The 27,931-nt window shown below is 42.4% G+C and overlaps 1 protein-coding gene across 1 annotated transcript in view; it reads right to left on the bottom strand.

The window, feature by feature from the left end:
* Positions 1-23,352, bottom strand: part of UBXN4 (UBX domain protein 4) — a 48,972-nt gene extending 25,620 nt beyond the window's left edge. Inside the window, exons 1-6 of the mRNA XM_049773660.1 lie at positions 23,104-23,352; positions 14,559-14,661; positions 11,072-11,100; positions 10,624-10,742; positions 9,101-9,275; positions 5,098-5,191 (exon numbers count right to left, since the gene is read on the bottom strand). Coding sequence (XP_049629617.1) covers positions 5,098-5,191; positions 9,101-9,275; positions 10,624-10,742; positions 11,072-11,100; positions 14,559-14,661; positions 23,104-23,185 — 602 coding nt within the window. The 5' untranslated portion in view covers positions 23,186-23,352. The remainder of the gene's footprint in view (positions 1-5,097; positions 5,192-9,100; positions 9,276-10,623; positions 10,743-11,071; positions 11,101-14,558; positions 14,662-23,103) is intronic.
* Between the last annotated feature and the right edge of the window lie 4,579 nt (positions 23,353-27,931).

Raw genomic sequence — 27,931 nt, 5'->3', positions numbered from 1 at the left:
ATTTCTGAGTGCAGAGTCAGGAGTAACCCCTGAGCAGCAGCTGGGTGTGACCCAATCAAACAAAAATAAAAATCAATGATCTTGTAAGCAAACAGTAATAATACAATACACCATAAACACATCAAACCTATTGTGCACTTTGAATTTTAAAGTATGTTATGTCTTATGTAAGTCTATACCTTGATGTAAAGTTATGTTAAGTTACTGATATTAAATATAAATATAGGGGCTGGAGTGACAGTACGGCAGGTAGGGCATTTATCTTGCATGTGACCAACCCAGGACTGACACGGTTCCTGTATGGTCTCCCAAGCCTGCCAGGAGTATATTCTGAGTGCAGAGCCAGGAATAACCCCTGAGGGAAGTTGGGTGTGGCCCAAAACCCAAAATAAATAAATAAACACAAATATATAAATATATACATGACTCATGTATATATCTATTTTTTTTAAGTTGTTGGTTCATACCCAATGATGCTCAGGGGCTACTTCTGACTCTGTGCTAAGAAATCGCTCCTGGCAGGCACGGGGGACAATATGAGATGCTGGAATTCAAACCACCACCATCGGCTGCATACAAGGCAAACGCCCTACCGCTGTGCAATCTCTCTGGCCCCTATAATTTAAATTTTTGTACCTACAATTACCAGTAACTTTCTTTGAAAGGGATTTATGTTACAAAGCTAAACAACTTGTGCCAGAAAATAAGGAAATATTCAAAGAATGAGGATGTCTGTGAAAAAAAAAAAATGATCCAGCATGAAGAGGATTTTACTAGTTAAGTTTGGGACAATTTGTGCACCAATTAAAAATAATTATGAGAGGGACAGAGAAAGTTCAACAGGCTGCAACACATGTTTTGCATACAGGTAGCTCAGGTCCATCCCCAGCACCACTGGAGGAATCCCCCAAGCACTTTACTGGAAGTAGCCTTTAAGTAATATTGGGTATAGCCCAAAGGCAAAAAGCAAAAAACAAAAGCAAAACAAACTAAAACAACACCCCCCCCAAAATTTTAAATTTAAAAATTAAAGCATATATTGAAGAAAAAAGGGGAATTCATATAATGAGAATTATAAAATTTACCCACTCTGAGAAACTAATTAAAACCAATCTCATTCAAACAAATACACTCAAAAGATATATTTACCATGGGACTCAGAAGATGACAAAGGCAAAAGTGCACATGCACAGCAAGCAAGACTACTAAAAATTTATCTCAAACCTATACAGAGCTCATTCATAAATTAAAGACCTCAAATTATATCAAAATTAATAAATTCTGAGAAAATTATGAACTAAGGATACACTGGTGGACCTCTCCAAGGGATGGAATGGGAGGGCATTATGATAAGGAAAATAAGTCAGAAGGAAAAGGACAAATGTCAGATGATCTCATTTGTATTATATAGAGGAACAAAACAAGGGAATAGATGGTTACAAATAATACTTGACCTTGTATTACAAAACTAAAATCAAACAGTAGGAGGAAGACATGAAGGAGAAGAAAGCAGCAAATTAGAAGTAATATAAAAACAAAGAAAGATACTCTTGGGCGCTTTATAGTTAAAGTATAGCAATTTTGATCATCAAAACCATGAACACTATTGTTACCATGCTGCCTAAATTGCAATAAAATTTTTAAAGTTTCTTCAAAATAAAAATTATTTAATTAAAAAAAAAGGTTTTGGGGGCCGGAGAGATAGCACGCAGCAGATCCAGGATGGATGGTAGTTTGATTCCCAATGTCCCATATGGTGCCCCGTGACTGTGCCTGCCAGGAGTTATTTCTGACTGCAGAGCCAGGGGTAACCCCTGAATGCCGCTGGGTGTGACCCAAAAACAAACAAAAAAGACATTTTAAAGGTTTTTTTTTTTTTTTTTTTTTTTTTTTTTTGTGGTTTTTGGGTCACACCCGGCAGTGCTCAGGGGCTATTCCTGGCTCCATGCTCAGAAATTGCTCCTGGCAGGCATGGGGACCATATGGGACGCCGGGATTTGAACTGATCACCTTCTGCATGAAAGGCAAATGCCTTACCTCCATGCTATCTCTCTGGCCCCAAGTTTTGTTTTGTTTTTTTAATTAAGAAAAGAAATATCCAATGGTCAGGAACACAGCACAAACCTTCATGTATGAGGAGCAGGGTCACATCTCTGGTAATGTGCAGACACACAAACACCCTCCTTTTTTTGTCTTTATAATTAAGTATTAATGCCCAGTAACCAAAATTTTTCAACCTCAGAATAAAGAAGGGAAATGATGCTAATTCCTGGGGCTGGAGAGATGGTTCATGATGTAGGCATTGGGGCTGGAGAGATAGCGTGCCTTTCATGCAAAAGGTCGATGGTTCAAATCCCGGCATCCCATATGGTCCCGAGCCTGCCAGGAACGGATTTCTGAGCATAGAGCCAGGAGAAACCCCTGAGCGGTGCCAAATATGACCCAAAAAAATGATGTAAGGCATTTTGCCTTGCATATGACTATAGTGATTATGACCCTGGTTTAAATCCCCAGCACTCATATGGGACTATGGTGACCAAAGATCCTTTTTTTTGAGTTAAAGAGGTTTTTTTGTTTTGGTTTGGTTTGGTTTTTTTTTGGTTTTTGGGCCACACCGGTGGTGTTCAGGGTTATCTGTTCAGAAATAGCTCCTGGCAGGCATGGGGGACCATATGGGACACCAAAATTCGAACCAACCACCTTAGGTCCTGGATCAGCTGCTTGCAAGGCAAACACCGCTGTGCTATCTCTCTGGCCCCAATGATCCTTATTTTGAACCCCCAGAACCATTTCCTTTAGCATAGCCAAGGTCACTTATGAGCAGAGTAATGTGTGGTCCAAAACTCCCCAACACTCCACCCAACCAGAAAAGAATCTAATCCCTATATTATAAAAGAATAAAATCTATTGGGGCCGGGCGGTGGCGCTAGAGGTAAGGTGCCTGCCTTGCCTGCGCTAGCCTAGGACGGACCTCGGTTCGATCCCCCGGCACCCCATATGGTCCCCCAAGCCAGGAGCGACTTCTGAGTGCACAGCCAGGAGTAACCCCTGAGCGTCACTGGGTGTGGCCCAAAAACCAAAAAAAAAAAAAAGAATGAAATCTATTAAGAAACAACAGAAGGGGAGAGCCATGGTGCAAGCGGTAATGTGTCTGCCTTATCCACGCTAGTCTAGGATGGATCGCGGTTCAATCCCATAAAGTCCCCCAAGCCAGGAGCAATTTCTGAGCACATAGCCAAAAGTAACCCCTGAGCATCACTGGGTGTAGTCCAAAAATACCCCTAAATAAATAAATAAATAAATAAATAAATAAATAAATAAATAAATAAATAAATAAATAAGAGAGACAACAGAAATTCCCCTTTCCTAGAACATCTAACATCTGATCACAACCCATAAAAAAAAAATCTACTGTGTCTTCTTTCACCTCAAGTCTCCAAATTCTTTCCTGACTTTAGTCACCTCCTTCCCAGAGTAGTGCAAGAAAGAATGCCTAATTGCAAACTTGGTGTTAGCAAAATAGAAGGAAAGAAGAGAGAAGTCCCTGGAAACTCATTACCCAATTCTTCTGCTTTTCTTCTAATGTTCTGACGTTTCCTATCATTGAGAAAGGATCCAGCCTGCTCTTTACATCAAATTCTGGCATTACCCCAACTCCAATTAAGAAAAATCAGAATTCTAGGTTTTGCAGACATGAAATTGATGTTTTACTGAATCATGAGTGAACCCAAATAACTAATGTCAGTATTTATTTAGGGGGAAGAATGTTTTAGCCACACCCAGCAGTATTCAAGAACTATTTTTGGTTCTGTGCTCAGGAGTGAGCCATGCAATGGTCAGGGGATCATATGTTCAGAGTTAAACCAGGGTGGCTGGAGTGGCTGCATGCAAGACAAGGGCCTTACCTCCTGTACTATCTTTCCAACCCTGCCAGCGATTATTCTGAACCTTTCTTTTACTCCCTTGACAGCATCTATGTAAATAAAAAAACATTATCTCGGACAAGGGAGATAGCTCAAAGGCTTAGTACATATGTTTTGCATGCAGTAGTACTGGTCTGGTACCCAGAATTTGCTGTATGTTCCCTTAAACACCACCAGAAGGATCAATCCCTAAGCACGAACTCACTAAGATTATTTTTTCAGATTTTGGACCACACCTGGTGATGCGCATAGCTTATTCTTGGCTCTGTTCTCAGGGATCGCTATCACTATTGGCAGGGCTCTCAGGGGATCATATGGGGTGCCGGTATTCACACTGGGGTCACATGCAAAGCAAGCACCTTACCCCTGTACTATTTTTCTAGGCCTAAATTTCTTTCTTTCTTTCTTTCTTTCTTTTTTTTTTTTTTTTTTTTTGGTTTTTGGTTCACACCCGGCAGCATTCTGGGGTTACTTCTGGCTCTAAGCTCAGAAATCACTCCTGGGAGGCTCGGGGACCATATGGGATGCCGGAATTTGAACCACCTACCTCCTGCGTGAAAGGCAAACGCCTTACCTCCATGCCATCTCTGAATTTCTTTTAACTTCCACATAACCTTAAGTGGGGCTTTAAATCAGACCAAGGTCAATTCTAGCAGCATTGCCATTTGTGACCCTTGGTGCCACAAAAAGCGTGAAATTTTCAATAAGCAGAATCAAACACTCCAAGCTATCTCAACAATAGCAGAGAAAGAAAAGAGTGAGGATGAAAAATGAATAGACATACAGCTGACTTGTGAATTCAGAAAAACAGAAGATAGGGACAAAGTAGGGTGTTTGCCTTGCACACCCTTGCCTTGCCGGTTCAATCCCTGGCATCCTATATGGGTCTTGAGTCTGCCAGGAATATCTTCTAAGAACAAAGCTAGGAGTAATTCCTGAGCACTGCCAGGTGTGGACCAAAAACAAAGCAAGCAAGCAAACAAACAAAAGGAAAAACAGAAGAAGACATTTACTTATAGAATGTAATCCTTATGAATACAAAAAAGTTGGTCTGATACAGAAAAATTCTATGCCTAGATTCTCAAATTTTATGTAGAAAATTTTAACTTTAATTAAAATTAAATAACTAAAATTCTTTATATTTCAGATACTACTTGCAAAAATAAAACCAAACCTTTCTACTTTGAAGTTGAGGTTCTCTTCTGGTCTTTGATTTGTGTATCCACTAGGTTCCTGAGGCGACATAGCATGATCTGAACTTTCTCCTCCTTAATTAATAAAGGAAAAAAGAGTATTTTATTTAGTGCTACACTTTAACAATATATAACTTTTTGATTACAGCATTCATCAGTAATCTTGTATCTTGAATATTAAATGTAGAAAACACAAAATGGAGGAAATACAAAGTAAGTTATTTCTAATTTAACATCTGATCTGGATATAATACTAGCTGAGGGCCACTAAGGTACAGGTTAAGAAATACATATTGTACAGAATAGGATTTAAAATAAAATACATGTTTATCTACAAATCTTACACAGTGATATTAAGGTACACAGTGACAATAAATGAGGGCCTTTCCACCACCAGTGTTGTCCTCCCTTCATCCCTGTTCCCAAGCATATATCCCTTATCTCCCTCCTTTATCCCCCAGAATGCTAGTGTAACTAAAAGCATATATGTTAACACTAATATAAACCGTTTTTGTTTGCAGTTCCAGATATTTTTACTAGTGGTTTCTTAAAGGTTTGTAGTCAAAGGAGCACTGTAAAAACAATGTTAGTGTGGCAATTATCATTTGCATGGGTGTACCTATTTAAGACCCTAGACCCACCCTTTTCTGGGAGGGGTCTTGGGAACCGGATAATAGGTGTAACTTTACCTGCGAGCCCCTCCCATTCCTGGGAGGGGTCTGGGAAATGTTAGATAAGGCGGAACCAAGGGGATTCGGGCCGCTTTTTTGGCTCTTTGCCCTTTCTGCGCTGCTATGCGCTGCTGTGCGCTCTGGCTTCTGGGTTTCTGTGTTCTGGTCTTTGACCAGCATGGAGCCCAAAGGGAAGATGGCTGAAAGGAGTTTAGATGCAGGGCCAAGAATAACTAGTGCTTAAAAGGTTATGAGATAGGCCACACACATGTGGTGGTCAGGGCATGAATAAAGTTAATGCTTCCTGAAGCCTGCCTGTGAGTGAGTCTAAATTACGCCGATTACCTGGGCCTGGAATCCGCCAGCTGGATGGGAATGAAGCTACGTGGCTGGGGCCTAAGCACAAAGGCCTCCATCCACCGCCATCCAGCCCCATCGTTAATTAATTAATTCAACACATGGGCCCACCAAAGTATGGGAGTCATGGAAAGCAAAAACTTTGGCCTAAGTACTACCCCTGTAGTAATTTGCACTTGATTTTAATTAAAATATCTGTGGCTATTGTATTCAACATTGAAGCTGTAAGGGGCAAGGATCTGGCTAAGGAACTTCTAAGACAGGGCTTCTTAAAACTTTTTCCACTTATTACCGCTTTTCACCTGAAAAATTTTTATGCAACTCTGGTACAGAAATGCAAGACATATTCAGATAAAATGAAGAGGGGGCGAGAGAAGTATCTCAAGTGGCAGAGCATGTTCTGCCACTGTGTACGGTTGTGGTACCACGGGCTTCTCCACATCCACTGAAGTGGCCCTGGTAGCCTTCAGCACCTTTAAAATACCACTAGGTCTGAACACTACTAGGAATAGCCTCAAATATTTCCATTACTACCAAATATGGCACCCCCCCCATAATAGAAAAGACTAAACAAAGACCCATACAAAAAGAAATACTAAAGTAAATATGTCATGCTAATAGGAAATGATGAGATATATTGAAAAAGAATTAAGAATTTAGGAAATTAGGAAACTGTTTCCACAAATGCAGTATCTGTAGCTGGCCAACTCCCTATTGTCAAAAGAGATGTAAACCAAGCCATGAAAAATTATAGGTACAACAGTCATGAATCTGAAAGCTGGAAATCTGGGAGTAGAGGGCAGGCCAAGTCCCTGTCTGGTTAAGGCATACCTCCTGCACCCATCAACCATAATTGCCACTTCACTTTTTTGTTTTTTGTTTTTGGGCCACGCCCCGTGATGCTCAGGGGTTACTCCTGGCTCTGCGATCAAAAATCGCTCCCAGGGGCTGGAAAAATAGCATGGAGGTAAGACGTTTGCCTTTCATGCAGCAGGTCATCAGTTCAAATCTGGCTTCCCATATGGTCCCCCCGTGCCTGCCAGAAGCAATTTCTGAGCATTGAGCCAGGAGTTTCCCCTGAGCACTGCCAGGTGTGACCCAAAAACCACAAAAAAAAAAAAAAAAAAGGCAAAAATTGCTCCTGGCTTGGGGGACCATAAGGAATACTGGGGGATCGAACAGTGGTCCGTCCTAGGTCAGCTGTGTGCAAGGCAAATGCCCTACCGCTGCATCACCGCTCCAGCCCCATTCACCACTCCTTTGTAGCTCTTTACAGTGACACTAACCTAACCAAATCTCCAGGCTAAAATCAGGCTAAAACCATCCAGCTGACTTCTTGTACTTCTGGAAGCCCTGGCAGCCAAAAATATGACCCACAAAAGCTGCAGTATCAGGATTAGAATTCCGGGACAATGTGGCCACATTTGTGGGCGTGCAACAACTCCAAATTTTTCTGTTACTGTCATCCCTAAAGTAAGAGACCAATTTAGATGCCAACATGTATCTGAAGCCACATAATGTTCAGAAACAAAAGTAAGAGAATTATCAGCCAACAGCAAGATTTTACTAAATTTTTTGACAAGGACTTAATGACCACATTACGAGATACAATAATTTTCACAAATGTTCTTACTGCTGTACATTTTTTCTATTTTCTTCTTTCTTTTTCCTTTCTTTTGTTTTTTAATAATTATGATAAACTATGTCAACTATGTTATACATGGCCTTTAAATAACTTATATTACAAATTTTGGAAATTATAAATAATGTTAGATATTTGGCTACATTTAACTTACTGTAAGTATTTAAATGTTTTTACATATATATATATATATATTACTTCCAATAAATACATATGAACTACACTGATAAGCAGAGATCCCCTAGATATGTATGCATTCAGAATCTGAGTCAACTGTAGAGATAAGATCTTAAGATGAGTGTAAGGAAATAAGGTGCTTGTCGCTTTCCTTGCATGTGGTTGATCCGAGTTTTATCCTCGGCATCCCTTATGGTCTCCCTGAGTACTGCCAAGAGTAATTACTGGGGCCCGGAGAGATAGCACAGTGGCGTTTGCCTTGCAAGCAGCTGATCCAGGACCAAAGGTGGTTGGTTCGAATCCCGGTGTCCCATATGGTCCCCCGTGCCTGCCAGGAGCTATTTCTGAGCAGACAGCCAGGAGGAACCCCTGAGCACCGCCGGGTGTGGCCCAAAAACCAAAAAAAAGAGTAATTCCTGAGTACAAATCCTAAAGTAATCCCTGAGCACTACCAGGTATGCTCAAACTCCCCTCGCCACCCCCCCCCAAAAAAAGAGTATACACAGATAACTTATTAAAAAGCAGTTCCAAGTATATTAGTGTAGATATTCCAAAATTTTCTGAAATGGCTAAGTTCATGTGAGCCATGCTACTTTCTGAGGGGAGGTTTGTATAGTCACTGAATATGGGATAGCTGAATGAACACAAGCTTTGGGGATAGTTTGTGACAGGAACCTGAAGGTAAGGAAGGCCACTCACTGGGAGTAGGAAAGGAAGTCAAAGGAGATCCTGAGCTCAGAACACCTTTCTCTGTTTAGGCTTCAAGGTTCTGGTCAGAGTAACTGAGAATTCACGCATGGCTCCCCAAAGGTACATTGACGAGGATAAATAGAGAACAGGGAAAGAAATTCTGTAAGTTGGGAAGGAATTTATAAAACTACTAAATTATAATGAGAGTCCCTGAACTAAAGCAGAAATTACAATTTAACTATTGCTAATTTAAGTCTGAAGAGCATATTTATAGATTTCTCTTCTTCCACTAAACGATATGCACATGCGTTTAAGACAAACCATTTAACCTTTGAAATAAAATGAATGTGAGGAAAAAATAGAGTATTTGTTAAGATATTAAACGATATCCTTTAAAGAAGCAAAAGGAGTACTTCTACTACACTCAAAAGAGCACACTAAAATTACCTGCTTCAGAATTTGACTTTGTATCATCAGTAGTGGGTGATGTCTCACAAAGTTCTACATTTCTGGACTGAGCATTTTCAGAAGTGTTCAGTTCAAGTGAGCTGGATAGAACAGAAACTGGATTTTCTGACTGGCTGCCATTTGCTACTGATGTTTCTCCTTTTAAAGAGTGCATCTAGGAGAAAACATATTGTAACTTAACTGATAACAATCTAAAATTATCAAGGCAGATGAGACAAATATGAATAAGTCCATTTATACTCAATAAGAGGTTAAGAAAAAAACTGTAAACTAGTGAGCTAGCTAGGCAGGAAGAAAAGGTCCCAGGTTCAATCCCTAACACAGCATGACCTCCCAAACACCTCCAGATATAGCCCAAGTGAAGCCTAAAACTGCTGGAAGGTACAAAACCAAGCAAAAAAAAAAAAAAAAAATTTTAAGATGAAACTAAAATACAAAACATGATATAAACACATTGTAAATGGGAATCAATTATAAGATAACAAAAACTGAAATATTGGGCTGGAGAGATAGCATGGAGGTAAAGCATTTGCCTTGCATGCGAAGAATGGCAGTTCGAATCCAGCATCCCATTATGGTCCCCGAGCCTGCCAGGAGCAATTTCTGAGTGTAGAGTCAGGAGTAACCCCTGAGCGCTGCCGGGTGTTACCCAAAAATCAAAAAAAAAAAAAAAAAAAAAAAACTGAAATATTTTTAAAGCACATTGTTCATTTTTAGGGGTAGGGAGGTTGGTTGGGGAATTGGGGATGATAAAAAATGGGAACATTGGTGATGGGAGCTGACACTGGTGGTGGGATTGGTGTTGAAATATTATATGCCTAAAACTCAAGTATCAAAACCTTTGTAAATCAGAGCTCTTCAAATAAAATGTTTAAAAAGTACATTTGAATTTTCTATATATAAAAGTTAGACTTTCGTTTTCTAGTTATAGACTATAACAGTCATCTGCCGAAAATAAATGCAAATGAGAAATTGAGTTTGGTCATTTATGCATAGTAAACAGCACATTAGTTCTCTTGTACAAAGTAACAGTGACTTGCCTTTTTTATTGGGGGGGAGGGCTGAGGGGACATACCTGCATCGCTTAGGAATCACTCCTGGCAGGCTCAGGGGATAAGAGATGCAGGGGATCAAACCTAGGTCGGCTGGGTGCAAGGCAAATGCCCTACCCATTGTACTATCGCTTCAACACTGTGACTTGCTTTATGTGATTGGGCAAAGAAAGAAAAAGGAAGGGAAAATAAAGAAGCCACTTTATTTACAGGTACCTCTCAACTTCATAATGCTTTTTCACTGGTCCAGGATATATATATATATGTGTGTGTGTGTGTGTGTGTGTGTGTGTGTGTGTGTGTGTGTGTGTGTGTGTGTGTGTGTGTGTATATATATATATAGTACCTATTAAATATAATGGTAATGCCTCCAAAAATATTCCTATTATCAAGTTCCTGGCATATAGTTTTTTCCATGTATATAAAAAGACCAATTCTGTTCCTTCTCACCTGTCGAACTTTATGAATTCTGGTAACAAGTTCATCTGCAGACACACTTCCTGCTATTACTTCCAAGGGAATTCCACTGTCTCCAATAAAGAAGCTTGATGGAACACATACTACAGGATCTGTACAGTTTAATTAAGTCTAACAATTAATGGGAGACAAAAGAATACTTATACAAAACATTATTGATAATAGGGCAAAATGTCAACTTATTTTTAATTACATAGTATAAAATATTTATAATAAAATATGATCAAATAAATATACTTAAATCAAAATTTAATAATTTTATGATTCTCATTGCTACAACGTATTAATATCAAAGACATTTGGTAAAGTTTTCATAAATAAAAATGTATGAATTCCTATATAATTTCCAAATGTCACCAATTAACTGAAGGAAGGTAAATCCTAAATTATATACAAAATCAATTATTCGTTCAAAGGATACAGATTTGTGAAAACTGCAGACAGGCTTCACTATAAAACAAAATCAAACAGAAAATCAGTAGCTGAACATACTTTTTACAGTTTGTCAGTTTATACAAAATTCCACTGTACCAATTAGTTTCTTTTCTTTTCCCTCTTTTTTCTCTTTTTTTGGTTTTTGGGTCACACCAAGCCGCGCTCAGGGGTTACTCCTGACTCTGTGCTCTAAAATCACTCCTGGAAGGCATGACCGGACCATATAGGAAGCTGGGATTCGAACCACCGTCCATTCTGTATCAGCTGCATGCAAAGCAAACACCCTACAGCTGTGCTATCTCTCTGGCCCTAGAATTACTTTTCTGAGCGGCTAGAGTGATAGCACGGCGAAAGAGCATTTGTCTTGCACACTGGTCACCTGGGGTGGATCCAAGTTCGATTCCCGGCATCCCAGATGGTCTCCCGAGTCTGCCAGGAGCGATTTCTGAGTGCAGAGCCAGAAATAACCCCCTAAGAGCCACTGCAGGGTGTGGCCCAAAAACAAAAACAAAAAACAAAAAAACAAAAAAAGAATTACTTTTCAGAAATTTGTTTCTTTCATTGTCACCATGTGAAGAAGTAACTAGAGAGCGATAATGATCTGGGTGCATGCTTTGCACTTGGAATGCTCAAGTTCAGTCCCTGGCTCTGCATGATCCCCAAAATGCACAACTTGGTCAGGATCAAAAACCAAATAAATGGGGGCTGGAGAGATAGCATGGAGGTAAGGCGTTTGCCTTTCATGCAGGAGGTCATCGGTTCGAATCCCAGCGTCCCATATGGTCCCCCGTGCCAGCCAGGAGCAATTTCTGAGCGTGGAGCCAGGAATAACCCCTGAGCACTGCCGGGTGTGACCCAAAAAAAAAACAAAACAAAACAAAAAAAAAAACCAAATAAATGTTTTAAATGCCAAATACATCAATCTAATCTATAAATCAAGAACTCTGAAATTTTCATATTTTCCACCTGTCATTAAATTCTCATTCCACTTCCCAGTACTAATTCTAAAAGGTACATTTAGGAGATAATGAATAATATATGGCATTATAGGGGCCAGAGTGATAACACAGCAGGTAGGGTGCCTGTTCTGCATGCAGCCAACCCAAGTTCGATCCCTGGCATCCATATGGTCCCCATCACCCCACTAGGAGTGATTCCTGAGTTCAGAGCCAGGAGTAACCCTGGAGCACCATCTGGTGTGTCCCTAAAACCAAAAACAAAATTTTAAAAATATATACAGCAATATCGTAATCTTGTGTACATTACAGGATGAGGTATGTGATTCAGAGGCATAACATATGTCTTGGAACCATGAGGTCCGTGTTCAAGCCCTCAATATCACAAAAAACAAAAGTATTACAACTAAGAAATGATTTAGTATTTGTTGTTATATGGCAGACCATACCATACTATTTACCAATAAAAAGTTTATAAGCAGGGCTAGAGAGATAGTAACAGTAACCATGATGCTTGTCTTGGACACAGTTAACCTGGGTTTTATCCCCAGCACCCCATATCTCCAGAGCTCTGCCAAAAGTGATTCCTGAGTTCAGAACCAGGAGAAATCCCTCAGCACTGCTGAGTGTAGCCCAAAAAACAAAACAAGACCAAATATAAACAAAGATAGTTTTATTATTATTTTGGAGAGGGCAGGGTTACCCAAACAGTGTTGAGGGGCGGGGGGTGGGGGGGGTAAGGCAGGACCTGCTCTTGGTGATAATAAGCCTGGCTACTTGAACCCAGCATTGTAGTCCTCCATGCTGCCAGGAGTGGCCCAAAAACCAAAAGGAAAAGGGGGGGAGCAGTCGCGCAAGCCTTGCGCATGCAGCCTAAGACAAACGATGGTGAGCCAGAGAGATAGCATGGAGGTAGGGCATTTGCCTTGCATGCAGAAGGATGACGGTTCGAATCCCAGCATCCCATATGGTCCCCTGAGCCTGCCAGGAACAATTTCTGAGCGTAGAGCCAGGAATAACCCCTGAGCACTGCTGGTGTGACCCAAAAACCAAAAAAAACAAACAAACAAAAAAACCATGGTTCAATCCCCAGCACCCCATAGGGTCACCCAAGCCAGGAGCGATTTCTGAGCACATAGCCAGGAGTAACTCCTGAGCATCACCGGTGTGGCCAAAAAACTGAAAAAAAAAAAAAAAAAAAAAAAAGAAAAGAGAGAGACCTTTTCTTTTAGAGACATACTGAAATACTTACAGATGAAGTAACATCTAAATTTGTGGGGCTAGAGTGATATCACAGCAGGGAGGGCATTTGCCCTGCACACTGCCAACCTGGGACAGGCCCAGGTTCGATCCCCAGCATCCCATATGGTTGCCCAAGCATGCCAGAAGTGATTTCTGGGCACAGAGCCTTAGTGCAACCTAGTGGATGTGGCCCCAAAACAAACAAACAAACAAAAACAAAATTTGCTTCAAAAATTAAACTGGGTTGGGGGTGTGTGTAGTCGGGTATGTCATTTGCCTTGCACATGGCCAGCCTCAATTTGATTCCTCAAACCTGTCAGGAATGATCCCTGAGCAAAGGCAGGAGTATGCCCTGAGTACATGTTTTTGGACATGGCCTCAAAACAAAACAAGATTAAATGGGAAACTAGGAAGATGACTGAAATACTTTGTATATATGGGAGCCCACACAGGCAAAATCTCCAGCACTGTCAGAAGTAACCCCTAAACATCACTAATTGATCCAAAGGGGGGGGTGTGATTAAGCAAGTCTGGAGATGTTAGATCAGTAATAGAGCACTTGCCTTGAATGTTTAAGATCAAGACTTTGATCCCCAGGACCAGATACAAAACATTAAGTTAAATGAGTGCAAATTAATGGAATATAGAAGTAAACAAATTCCTGAGTTAATACTTACTAAAGCTGATTAAGATTTATTATATTACTTAGTAGCTTTTGCATGATTATAATTTTTTAATTTAAAAAGGTTTTTTTTTTTTGTTTGGGAGCCACACCCAGTGACACTCAGGGGTTACTCCCTCCTGGCTTTGTGCTCAGAAATCGCTCTTAGCTTGAGGGACCATACGGGATGCCGGGGGATCACACTACAGTCCGTCCTAGGTAAGGCAAATGCCTTACCGCTGCACCACCACTACTGCCCCATTTTATTTAAAAAGTTTTAAAGCAGGGAAGAAAACACAAAATATTCTATGAGGGACATATAAATGTACCAATTTCTATTTAATGTTTTCAATAGAAAATGTTTTCATTCCCAAAATAGAATCTAAAAAGAGAAGCCAATCTTTCCTCTCTATATATCCAATACATGACTTAGTTAATTCTATCAAATTTTAGGACATTTACAGTTCTTCATCTGCATTTGTGATACTGCCAAAGTTACTTGGTTTTTCAACCAGATGCCTTCGACAAAAACATCACTTTTATAGTTAGCATATAACTTATGCAAAAATAAGTTTATATCAAAAGTAATATGAAGTAATTAAACATAAACCTACCTTTTGGTATCGATTTTAATAGCGACAAAACTGTTTGAAGATGCTTCTGTCACTTTCTCATCTTCCCAACTTGCAGCCATCTGTGTAGATTGCTCATCATCACCTGTAAAATAAGTGAAGGTTCTTAAAAAGCAATATGCAGAATGCATATTGTTTTCCTTTAAAACCTAAACTTCGGGACGGGAGAGATAGCATGGAGATAAGGCGTTTGCCTTGCATGCAGGACAGTGGTTCGAATCCTGGCATCCCATATGGTCCCCCGAGCCTGCCAGGAGCGATTTCTGAGCATAGAGCCAGGAGTAACCCTTGAGCGCTGCCGGGTGTGACCCAAAAACCAAAATAAATAAATAAATAAATAAAGGGGAGGGCCGGAGAAATAGCATGGATGTAGGGTGTTTGCCTTGCATACAGAAGGACAGTGGTTCGAGTCCCGGCATCCCATATGGTCCCCTGAGCCTGCCAGGGGTGATTTCTGAGCATAGAGCCAGGAGTAACCCCTGATAGCTGTCGGGTGTGATCCCCTCAAAATAAATAAATAAATAAATAAATAAATAAATGAATGAATGAATGAATGAATGAATGTAGAAAATAGAGAAAGCTAAAACTCTGCATTTGAAATAACCTTCCAGGAATTGTAAGTGAAAAGAAACATCAGAGCAAGGAAAAAAAAACATTATATTATTTCATTCATATAAAATACAAAGAATAAAATCGAAAAAAATTTTTTGATAAATATTAATGGTTACCAAAGAAGTGGGGGCCAGGTGAGTGTGTAAAGCAGGTAAAAAAAAAAGTATAGGTTTATAGATGAAAATTGTACTTTCATTATATAAAAAATATATAGATGTGGAATTATAATGCTGCAGTACACATGAGACCTACATAAAATGGCATAAACCAATGATATTTCTTTTTTTTTTTTTTTTTGGTTTTTGGGCCACACCCGGTAACGCTCAGGGGTTACTCCTGGCTATGTGCTCAGAAGTTGCTCCTGGCTTGGGGGACCATATGGGACACCGGGGGATCGAACCGCGGTCCATCCAAGGCTAGCGCCGGCAAGGCAAGCACCTTACCTTTAGCGCCACCGCCCGGCCCCCAAACCAATGATATTTCAATGAAAATTTTAAAACTGATTTTAAAAGTATTAGGGTTGGGGGGATAGTGGAGGGGTAATATAAGAGATAACATGCATTTGATCCCAGATTGGCTCCCAACACCACAGGGTTCCCCCTAAGCATCTTGGAGTGAAGATGTAGGATTTTACTTCACCACTAGGCTTAGACCCCAGAGATCCCTAAGCACACCTGAGTGGCCCTGATAGTTCCCTTCCACACAGGGCCTGAGCTGCACCTAATCCTCTCATTCTAATACTAAACTGCTGTCGTGGCTGGCTGAGGAGCACTGTAAGAGGCCCTACCTAGAACCTTATGAGCACTGGTTGGGTGGTCCAAATCCCAAAATTTTTAACAATTGTTTGCATCTTAGAGCTATAGTGTCTAAATGTTGGCATAACTGTCTGTTGGTAGGCAGCAGAAAGTAACACAAGAAAATGAAAATTATTTGAGGTTTGTAGAATAAGTGCTCTCTCAAAGGCAAGCAACCTTTATCAATTTATGCAAAACTATTTCAAAAACAAGATTCTGGGGAACAAAGTGATGATACAGAGGGTAGGTAGGGCGTTCGCCCTGCACATGGACAACCCATTTTCATATTCAATCACTAGCACCCCATTTGGTCAAGCCCACTAGGAGTGATTTCTGATCTCAGGGCCAGTAGTTTTTGGGTGTGACCCAAAAACTGAAAAAAAGAAGAAAAAAATGAGATTCTATGCCTCTTCTTTAGCTACATTTTCTTCCTTCCCCAACTTAATCCATTCTTAGCCTTTACCATCTCAGTTATTTGTTTATGCTAAATTCATCCTTTCACTTACTAGGCCAAAAACTTGACTAGCTCCACATTATACTTAATAACTTCTTTAGCTACATTTTCTTCCTTCCCCAACTTAATCCATTCTTAGCCTTTACCATCTCAGTTATTTGTTTATGCTAAATTCATCCTTTCACTTACTAGGCCAAAAACTTGACTAGCTCCACATTATACTTAATAACCACTTCCTCTTCTACCACCCTGATTTGAACTAGCATTTTAACCTAGGGGTCCTCAAACTTTTTAAACAGGGGGCCAGTTCACTGTCCTTCAGACTGTTGGAGGGCCAGATTATAGTAAAAACAAAAATTATGAACAAATTTCTATGCACACTGCATATATCTTATTTAGAAGTGAAGAAACAAAATGGGAATAAATACAATATGTGGCCCACGGGCCGTAGTTTGAGGACCATTAATCCTAGATGATTAATATTGCCTCCTGAAACAGAGAATTGGCTCAAAGGCCTGGACTGTATTGACTATAGTTAGATACCCCACACCACCAAGTCCCCAAGCTCCATAAGGAGTGACATCCCATTCCTCAAGCCATTAGAGTGGTCTAAAACACAAACAAAACTTTTATCTCTAAACTGATTTCCCTGCTCAATAAAATACACTGCTTAAACAGTCAAGACATGCAGAAGAAAAACAGCACATATAGAAAGACAGCACATATAGAAAAACAGCACATATTTTGCATTTAAGAAATCTAGGTTTCACTGCCAGCACAACTTGATCCCCCTTTGTACCTCTGGGAGAAGCAAGTCCCCCTCCTTGCTGCTCCTGCACTGCTGGGCATAGCCCCAAAACAGAAACAAGTCTACCCCAAAAAGAAGAGTCAGATTACATCAAGTCTCTGTTCCAAATCCTATATGGAGCTCCCTATTTTCCTCAAGGTGAGAGTCGAAGTCCTTATAAATTCTCTCAGACTTTTTTTTGTTTGTTTTTGGGCCACACTCAGTGACACTCAGGAGTTACTCCTGGCTATGCGCTCAGAAGTCGCTCCTGGCTTGGGGGACCATATGGGATGCCGGGGGATCTAACCACCGTCTGTCCTAGGCTAGCGCTGGCAAGGCAGACACCTTACCTCTAGCGCCACTGCACTGGCCCCTGCTTTAAGTTTTTTTTTTTTGGTTTTTTTTTTTTGGTTTTTGGGCCACACCTGGTAACGCTCAGGGGTTACTCCTGGCTATGCGCTCAGAAGTTTCTCCTGGCTTGGGGGACCATATGGGACACCGGGGGATAGAACCGCGGTCCGTCCAAGGCTAGCGCAGGCAAGGCAGGCGCACCTTACCTTTAGCGCCACCGCCCGGCCCCTGCTTTAAGATTTTTATACTATTTCCTCTCCCTGGAATTCTATTCCCCCAGGCATCTTCAAAGTTGACTCAACTCCCTTAATTCTACTTTAAAATTATATACTTCAGGGGCCGGAGGAATAGCAGAGCAGGAAGGGCATTTGTCTTGCACATGGCTGACCTACGTTGGATCCCCCAGACTGCCAGGAGTGATTTCTGAACACAGAGCCAGGAGTAACATGAGATGAGCACCACCAGGTGTGGCCCAAAAATAAAAACAAACAATTTTACTCTTTACATATTTGCAAAGTTCCTTTACTTCCTATTTCTGTTGTTGCTGTATGTAGCACATTCTAGAAGACTATGTGTTTACCTACATTTGCTGTTTGTCTTCTTCTATTAGAATGAAAGCTCCATGAGGACAAGAATGGTTTCCTTTTAAATTTACTGATATAACTTAAATGCTTATAACAAAAAACTGGCAAACAGTAGAATATCTGATATACTGTAGGTAATAAGTGCTATGTGGAGATTGGAAAAACAGTACAGCAAGTAAGGCCCATGCCTTGCATAGGTCTGGTCCAGGGTTTATCCTTAGCACCCCATATGGTCCCTTGAGCCCAAAAGGAGTTATCCCTGAGCAGAGTCAGGAGGAAGCCCTTAGCACAACCAGGTGTGACCCAAAACCAAAATAAAACAAAAAGAATAAGGCAAGTTCTCTGCCTGCTATACTATCTGGCCCCTTTGAGTATATTTTAATGTGATGGCACTCAGAAATAACAGGCATAGGGACTTAAAAAAATCTACCTATGGAAGGAAAATGGATCAGAATGCATTTGCAGACTCAGACCAAAAAGAACATACTCTGCCCTCAGGCTGGAGTAATAAATAGTATAGGGTAAGGTATGTACCTTGCACACAGCCTACCCAAGTTGGATCACTGAAACTGCATCTGGTTCCCTGAGTACCCAGGAGAAATCCTGAGCATTACAGGTGTGGGTCCAAAACAAACAGAAACAACAATGAAAAAGGTTTCCATTAGTAGATCCTTAGATACTAAAGCAGCACAAGGGGAAATTATTTGCACCTGAGTATGTTTTCAGAGATATAAAATTCCTAGAAAATAATTCAATTATCACTTCTGGTGGTGTTCAGGGAACAATATGGAATACCTGAAATTAAACCTGAGTCAGTCGCATGCAAGGCAAACACCCTACAAGATGTACTATCATTCTGGCCCCATCTCCACATTATTTTTAATCAAATTATAAGCTATGCTATAGAATTTTAATATTCTAGTAGACACTATTATTTTGGAAGAGCACACCATATCCTAGTTAGTTTAATCAGTATCCAAATTAAAGGCACTTGATGAGAACAGCATAAATCTAAAACAAAAACTTTTAGACTATATAATGTTAATAGAGAAAATTTCAACTGGGGGGCAGGAGCGATAGCACAGAGGTGCCTTGTATGCAGCTGACCCAGGACAGACCTAAGTTCAGTTCCCGGCATCCAATATGGCCCCGTGAGCCAGGAGCAATTTCTGAGCGCATAGCCAGGAGTAACCCCTGAGAGCGATAAGGTGTGGTGAACCCCCCTCCCCAAAAGGAAAAAAGAAAATTTCAACTGGCCAAAACCTAAAACCTATATGTAGCTTTTTTTTTTATAACATTATTGATTGATTGGTTTCTGGACCACACCTGGCCATGCTCAGGGGTTACTCCTGGCTCTGCACTTAGAAATCGCCCCTGGCAGGCTGGCGGACTATATGGGATGCCGGGTATCGAAAGGGTTCCTCCCAGGTCGGCAGCATGCAACACAAATGCCCTACCGCTGTGCTCTCAGGCCCCTGTAGCTTATTTTAACCAAAAAGGCAGTAAATGCTGACATTCAAAAAAATTGAACCTATGGGGAGCCGGAACATTAGCACAGCAGATAGGGTGCTTGATTTGCACCAGAGCGAACAAGGGTTCAATTCCTGGTTTCCCATATAGTCCCCAAAACCCACCAGGAGTGACTCTGAGTGCAGAGCCAGGAGTAATCCCTAAGCATTGCCATGTGTAGCCCCAAAACAAACAAAAAACATTGATCCCAGCGGTGCCAGATCAATAGTACAAAGGATATGACATATGCAGCATGGGTTTCGTCCCCAGCACTCCATATGGCTCACAAAGTCCTACAAGGAATAAACAGAGCCAGGACTAAGTCTGGATGTGCGCCCACAGCAAACAAACAAACAAACAAAATGAAGTTAGAGCTGGTTAAGTGATTAAGTGAGGTGGTTAAGTTGTAAAATAGAAGAAAACAAGCCTCAAGGCAGGAAAAATAAAAAAAAATTTAACCACTAAGATTGAAAAAAAGAAACATATTAGTAACACACTTGGTTTTTGGTTTTTGGATCACACCCAGTAGTGCTCAGACTTGGCTTACTCCTGGCTCTGTGCTCAGGATCACTCCTGGCAGTGTTCAGGGGGACAAACTGTGGGGCTGGGGATAGAGAAACCACCCCACGTTGGCCGCCCAGAGGCAAGCACTTTAACCACTGTACTTCTCTGGCCCAGACTCGGGATCCTTGTCAGATTATTCTACATCTTTGATTCAGTGTCCTAATCAGATTATTCTAACTCCCCAAGATTAGAATCAAACATTGCTTCAGTTTTATTTTCAATTTACAGAACTATAAATCTTTAAAAAAAATCTTTTGCATCAGTTTCCTAACATCGATCCTCTTTATGACACAGAATTTCACTAAATATAAAAAGCTGCTTATGATGTTTTCTACTTGAATGGTTACAGGAAACAAAGTATAGCCTCAAGACTCCTAACAGTATAGCAGGTAAGGTGCTTGCCTTGCATGTGAACAACCTGGGACTCAATCCTCAGCACCTATAGTCCCCTGAGTATTGCCAGGAATGATTCTGAGTGCAGTCAAGAGTAACCCCTGAACATCACTCACTGAGTGTGACCTCCCAACACCTCCCCAAAATTGTTCTCTTTCTCCTTCAATCTATAAAGATATCTTTTCATTTTCCACTGACTTGTTACATTATTGCTCAGGTTTCAGATCTAAATAGCCTTACTCTTCAAAGTTGCAGCTTAACTACTGTCTACATCTCCCGAAAGTGACATTAATCCTATTAGTTCTAGAGATTAACTTCCTAAAACTCTAGAAAAACCAATGGTATTCTAAAAGGATTAAGAACAAACTCCTTCAAAAAGAAAGTTAAGGATTTCCTGGAAACATTCAACAGTCAATGAATATTCTAATGGCATTAAGTAATGCCCAAAAGTAAGAAGTTTTAGAAAAAGTAAAAACAGAAATAAAAAGTCCCATCCATTGAAGAATATATGAACCCAAACCCCAAAGACCTATAACTTGATTTTACTGTTTACTATAATAATTAGTACTGCTATTTCTAAAGTGATTTTTAAATGTCTGAAATTAAATCCAGCATTTCCCTTTTTTTGGACGGGTGCACATGCACTCAGGTGTTACTCCTGGCTCTGGGCTCAGAAATTACTTCTGGCAGGCTCAGGGGACCATATGGAATGCCCTTGATCGAACCCTGGTCGGCAAAGTGCTACCTGCTGTACTATCACTCCCGCCCTAAATCCAGCATTTCTTCCTTCAAAGTAAGTTAAACCAACATCGCCTTCTAAGAACATTTAGACTCATCCATTGAATCCAAAATTTCCTGATTTCTATACGAAATTAAAGTATGTAAACATCCAGTACAACAGTTTTTGTTTTGCTTCACTCTGCCTTTAGGGGCACACCGGGCAAAGGCTTACTTTCAGGGGTTACTCCTGAAACTCTGCACTCAGAAATCACTCCTAGGGGGGGACCAACATTTCCATATTTTTCTGAGACAAAAAAAAAAAAAAAAGACTGTATGTATGTGAAAAATACAACTTATGTCATGAACTACTTTACATGCTCAATGTTATTTGCATATAAATTTTCCATTCCTTTTGAATCTTTTAGTTATATGAAACATAACAGCATACAATTTAAAAGAATCTACACTCAGACTCTTGTAATCAAATAGTTGCAATCACGCAGCCTATATATAGGGTTACTTAACACCGGTTTTTCTAACTTGTTGACTTTAGTGAGTAGCACAACAAAGAAGTGAGAATGTCCGCTTCTATAGAAGGTTCTGAGTAAATATGTATATGTATGTGTGTGTGTGTGTGTGTATATATATATATATATATATATATATATATATATATATAATCGAATGGCAACAAAGCTCCAGGATTCCACAGTACTCTTCTCCCCAAACTACACACACACACACACACACACACACACACACACACACACACACACACACACACACATACATATAAGAAAAGAATCAGCCCTCCATAAAACCCCCAAAGCTGACATTTCGTCAACCGCATATACAACATGCCAGGGGTCCCCGAGGCCTGCCACCATCAGGTGGTTTCTCTTTGTTGCCAGGCCGATAGATGGGTGGATGACACAGCTTTCCTCCTGACAGCCTTAACCACCGGACAAAGCGCACCCACAAAACCCTTGCCAGGGGGGACCGGGGCCGGCCGGGCCCTGAGAGCCACCACCAAACCAAAACCAGCACGACACCTCCCGGGGGAGCCGTCAAAAAACAAGCATCCCCGAGGTGGGGCCGGAGCGGTGGCGCAAAGAGCTAAAGTAGGCGTCTGCCTTGCAACACGCTAGCCTAGGCCGGGGCCTGGGTTCGATCCCGGGGTGTCCCCTAGGGGGTCCCCCAGAGCCGGGAGCAGCAAATTTGGAACGCAGAGCCAGGAGTCACCCCGTTAGAGTCACCGGGTGTGGCCCCCCCCCCAAAAAAAAAACCAAAAACATGGGCCTGAGAGCTAACACGGAGGTGGGGCATTTGCCTTGCATGCAGAAGGACAGCGGTTCGAATCCCGGCATCCCATATGGTCCCCTAAATGAGCCTGCCAGGGGGCGATGTCTGAGTGCAGAGCCAGGAGGAACCCCTGAGCGCTGCCGGGTGTGACCCCAAAACCAAAATATAAATAAAATAAAATAAAATAAAAGCATCCCCGAGAAGGCCCAGCGTCGGGTCCTGGAGCGGGGGCGGGTCCTGCGGGTTGGGGGGCGCGGCCCGCCACGTCCCCTCCGGCCTGGGCGGCTCGGGGTGCGATAGGGGGGTGAGGCCTCATCTTGGGGCCTCCACGCACAGCCCGGGGAGGCGCTCTGAGAAGCCGGAGAGGCAGTGGGGAGCAAGGCCGGACGTGGGGGGTGTCCGGGGCGCCCCCTTTCCTTCTTTCCTTCCTTCCTTCCTTCCTTCCTTCCAGCTTCACCTGCCACGAACACCACGAAGACGGCGCCGCTGCTCTTGGCCGACGCGATGGCGGCGGGAATGGCGCCCTGGAACCAGAGCATCGCGGCGATCGGGCCCAGGCGCTCGCGAGGTCGTGGCCGCCGAAGGTTCCGGACAAGCTGAAGCCGGCCTCCTCCTCTTCTTCTTCTTCTTCTTCGACGGGCCCGCCCCGGCCCCCCGCAACCACTACAGCTGCTCCCAAATCCCCGCCTCCGGCTCTCTCGGGCACCAACGCGTCAAGCTCGTCGTCAGCCACCGCCTCCTCTGCGGGACGCGCGCATGCGCGCAAGCGCGCGCGGCCGAGGCGCGCCCCGAGTCACGTGACGCGGCACGTCGACGTCGACGTTCCCACCCACTCTTCCCACCCCCCTCCCAGCGTCCCGTTGTGTCCTCCTAGCGATACGAAGACGTACGTGCGCGCCCCCGCGGAGACGCGAGTCCCGGAAGTGGAGGGAGGGCTCGCCTGCCTGAGGAATGATGACTACGCTGTGTTGCTGCTGGGTTGGCTCCTTTCCCGGGGCACTGCCGGGGAATTGTAGTTTTTTTTATTTTCGGCCTGGCTTTTAGCTACTGGAGAAAAATTGTTGCCCAGGGCCCGAAAGATAGCTCGGAGGGAGGGCCTTGCAGGCTGAAGGTCGGTAGTTCGAATCCCGGCATCCCAACAGGGTCCCCCCATGAGCCTGCCAGGAGCGATTTGGAAGCGTAGAGCCAAGTGGAACCTCTGAGTGCTGCCTGTGTGACCCAAAAAAATATAATAATAAAAGAAAAAGAAAAGAAAATTGTTTCCTGCAGCTGAAATAGGTAGTGGTAAGAGCCACTTCAAAGAACTATAAAGGAACGATGCCAGGGAGAGAAATTGTGGCTCACCCTGTAAATACAGAGGAAAGAAAACCCTCCTGCCTGGAAACCCGACAGGTGGACAATGTTTGTTCTGTTATTATGATTAATGGCTATGGGTTGATTGATTGCTTCATTTGTTGGGTTGTTTCAGGATGAAAAAAAAAAAAGGACTTTATGAGAATTTACTTCAAGGCTTTTTTGTTTTTATTGAATGTATAAGCTCAGCCCTGAAGAAAAGCCACAAAACTAGAGTCACAGATAGGACTTACAGGGGGAAAAAAATGCAAGCAAGACCTAGATTCCACTACAGCAAAAACATAAAACAAGCCATAGTCCTAACAGCCCCTTTCTTCATGGGCTGTAGGGCTGGCTGCCTTAAGCAATTTTCTTGTCTTTGGCTAGAAATCAAAACTGCTAGCTAAAGTTACATAGTGGAGGGGCCGGGCAGTGGCGCTGGAGGTAAGGTGCCTGCCTTGCCTGCGCTAGCCTAGGACGGACCGCGGTTCAATCCCCCGGTGTCCCATATGGTCCCCCAAGTAGTCAGGAGCAACTTCTGAGCGCATAGCCAGGAGTAACCCCCTGAGCGTCACAGGGTGTGGCCCAAAAACCAAAAAAAAAAAAAAAAAAAAAAAAAAAAAGTTACATAGTGGCTAAAGTAACTCAGAAAGTGAAAATAGGTTTATTTTCTACACACGTCCTAGTAATGCAAAAGAGAGGCTTTGTTTATCATTTTATTTTATTAATTTTTTTTTTTTTTTTTTTTTTTGCTTTATGGGCCAAACCCGGCAGTGCTCGGGATTTATTTCTGGATCCACATTCAATGATCACTCCTGGAGGTACATATCGTGTGAGGACACTACAAAAGTCAGAAAATTAGCGGAGTAATGCAGAAACTTATACAGGAAGAAATATATCTATATTAAATGAAGTTAGAAAGGGCCCAGAGAGCACAGCAGTAAGGCGTTTGCCTTGCACACAGCTGATCCAGGACGAATGATGATTCAAATCCAAGAATTTCATATGGTTCCCCATGCCTGCCAGGAGCAATTTCTGAGCATAGAGCCAGGAGTAACCCCAAGTGCTGCCGGGTATGACAAAAAAATAAATGAATGTAGAAGGAGAGGGCAAATGGCACAACTGTACATGTGGGTATTCAACCAGTAAGGAGGTTATTAGTAGTCTAAATTCTGACAAAGACCGAAGGAAAAAAAAAAAAAGAAAAACACACAACTTGTATATAAAGTCAAATATCACCAGGGAGGGAGGAAAGGGGCAACTATAAGAATTGGGTGTAGGCCGGGGCTGGGAAGGTGGCAGCTAGAGGTAAAATGTCTGCCCTTGCAAGCCGATTTCTGAGCGCAATAGCCAGGAGTAATACCCTGAGCGTCAAATGGGTGTGCCCCCCCCCAAAAAAAAAGAATTGGGGTAGGAGCAATAGTACTGTGAATAGGGTGCTTTTCTTTTTTCTTTTTTTTTTTTTTTTTTGGTTTTTGGGCCACACCCGGTAACGCTCATAGCTCTGGCTATGTGCTCAGAAGTCGCTCCTGGCTTGGGGGACCATATGGGACACCGGGGGATCGAACCGCGGTCCGTCCAAGGCTAGCGCAGGCAAGGCAGGCACCTTACCTTTAGCGCCACCGCCCGGCCCCTAGGGTGCTTTTCTTACACGTGGCTGACACCTGGATTCCATCCCCAGTATCCCATATGGTATCCAGAACAATCCAGGAGTTATTCTTGAATGCAGAACCAGGAGTAATTCCTGAGCATTGCAGAATTTGGGCCAAAAACAGAGAAAGGGAGGGAGGAAGAGAAGGAGGGAGGAAGGGAGGAAGGAAGGAAGGAAAGAAAGGAAGGAAGGAAGGAAGGAAGGAAGGAAGGAAGGAAGGAAGGAAGGAAGGAAGGAAGGAAGGGAGGGAGGAAGGGAGGGAGGAAGGAAGGAAGGGAGGGAGGGAGGGAGGGAGGGAGGGAGGAAGGGAAGGAGGGAGGGAGGGAGGGAGGGAAGGAAAGGAGGGAGGGAAGGAGGAAGGAAGGAGGGAGGGAAAGGAGGGAAGGAAGGAGGAAGGAAGGAGGGAGGGGAGGGAGGGAGGAAGGAAGGAAGGAAGGAAGGAAGGAAGGAAGGAAGGAAGGAAGGAAGGAAGGAAGGAAGGAAGGAAGGAAGGAAGGAAAAGAAAGAGGGTCCCTTTCTGGAGAAAGCACAGTGAAGGGAGTTTGTTTTGCATGTGGTTAACCAGAGTTTGATTCCCGGAATTCCATCCCATATGGTCCCTGTTGGGTTACACCATATTTTACCTAAAATAAAGTTTTATCCCTAATTTCTTTGTTTTGTTTTGTTGGGTTTTTTGTTTGGTTGGTTGGCTTGGTTGTTTTTGTTTTGTTTTTTGTTTTTTTTTGGTTTTTTTTTTTGGGTCACACCTGGCAGCGATCAGGGGTTACTCCTTGCTCTACGCTCAGAAATCGCTCCTGGCAGGCTTGGGGGACCATATGGGATGCCGGGATTCGAATCACCATCCTTCTGCATGCAACGCTTTACCTCCATGTCATCTCTCTGGTCTCTATCCTTAGTTTCTTTGTATCTGTTTATTTACAATTTGGTTTCAAAACAAAGATTGTTTCATATGTAAACCTGAGTGGGACAGGCTCAGAAAAGCTGTCCCACCTTGGGGTAGTCTCTATACTCAATAAAAACGGTAGTTCTGACAGGCAGCAGGGCTCCATATTAGATAGAAGATGGCCAGACTACAAGTGTTTCACCCTTAGTTTGATTTGGATTATTTCACACTAGTTCACCTGGAGTTGGAGATACAGCATGTGGGGTGATTTTACAGTCCCCAAGCCTACCGGGAGCAATTTCTGAGCACAAAGCCAGAAGCTCTGCAGGTGTAACCTAAGAAACAAAATTAAAAAAGGAAGAAGAAGAAAAGAAGAAAAAAAAATGATGATGATGATGATGATGATGATGATGGAGAGGGGTTAGAGCTCTAGAACAGTAGTAGTGCATTTACCTTGCACATGGTCAACCCAAGTTTGATCCCCAGAATCCCATATGGTCCACGACCTTACCAGTAGTAATAGTAATTCCTGAGTGCAGAGCCAGGAATAACCACTGAGGGAGGAATGGAGGGAGGAAGGGAGAGAGGGAGGGGAGAAAGAAGAGGCCAGAGAGATAGCACAGCGGTAGTGCGGTAGGGCATTTGCCTTGCACACAGCTGATTCAGGACAGTGGTTCAAATCCCAGCATCCCATATGGTCCCCAGTGTCTGCCAGGAGCGATTTCTGAGCACAGAGCCAGGAGTAACTCCTGAGTGCTGCTGGGTGTGAGCCCCCCCCCAAAAAAAAAAAGAAAAGAAAAAAGACATGAATGAGTTTTAAAATCTAAAAAGGAAAAAAAAATTATAGTCTATCATCAAATATTTATTGTTCTCCTGTGAACCTTGATGGATAAATCTAGCACTGATGATGAGGTCAGGTAGCCAACTTAGATCTGCCTTATGATCACACATTCTAAAGAGGAAAATAGGCATTGAACAAGATATTGTGATGATGCAAGTCACAAGAGGAGCAATTGTGAGTTATGGAAGTGGGTGGCCAAATGGTGTAGAAAAAGCCTTCCTGAGGAAATGCCATGTCAACAGATAACTTGGTGAAATGTAAAATCATCCCACATGCCGTGAACCCACCAGGAGGGATTCCTGAGTGCAGAGCCAGATGTAACCTCTAGGAATGGCCCAAAAACAAACAAAAAGGTAGTGGGGAAGAAAGACTGGAGAAATAATACAGAAGGTATGGTGCTTGCCTTGCACAGGCTTACCTGGGTTTGATCCTCATATGGTCCCCTGAGTAATTCCTGAGTGCAGAGCCAGGTGTGACTCAAACAAGATGAAAAAAAGAAAAAAGAAAAGAGAGGGGGCCAGAGAGATAGCGTGTAGATATTAGATAGGGCGTTTGCCTTGCATGCAGGAAGAACAGTA

The sequence above is a fragment of the Suncus etruscus genome, chromosome 5 (assembly GCF_024139225.1).
Source record: "Suncus etruscus isolate mSunEtr1 chromosome 5, mSunEtr1.pri.cur, whole genome shotgun sequence".
Classification (NCBI taxonomy): domain Eukaryota; kingdom Metazoa; phylum Chordata; class Mammalia; order Eulipotyphla; family Soricidae; genus Suncus; species Suncus etruscus.
This window is presented reverse-complemented; position numbering and strand designations above follow the sequence as displayed.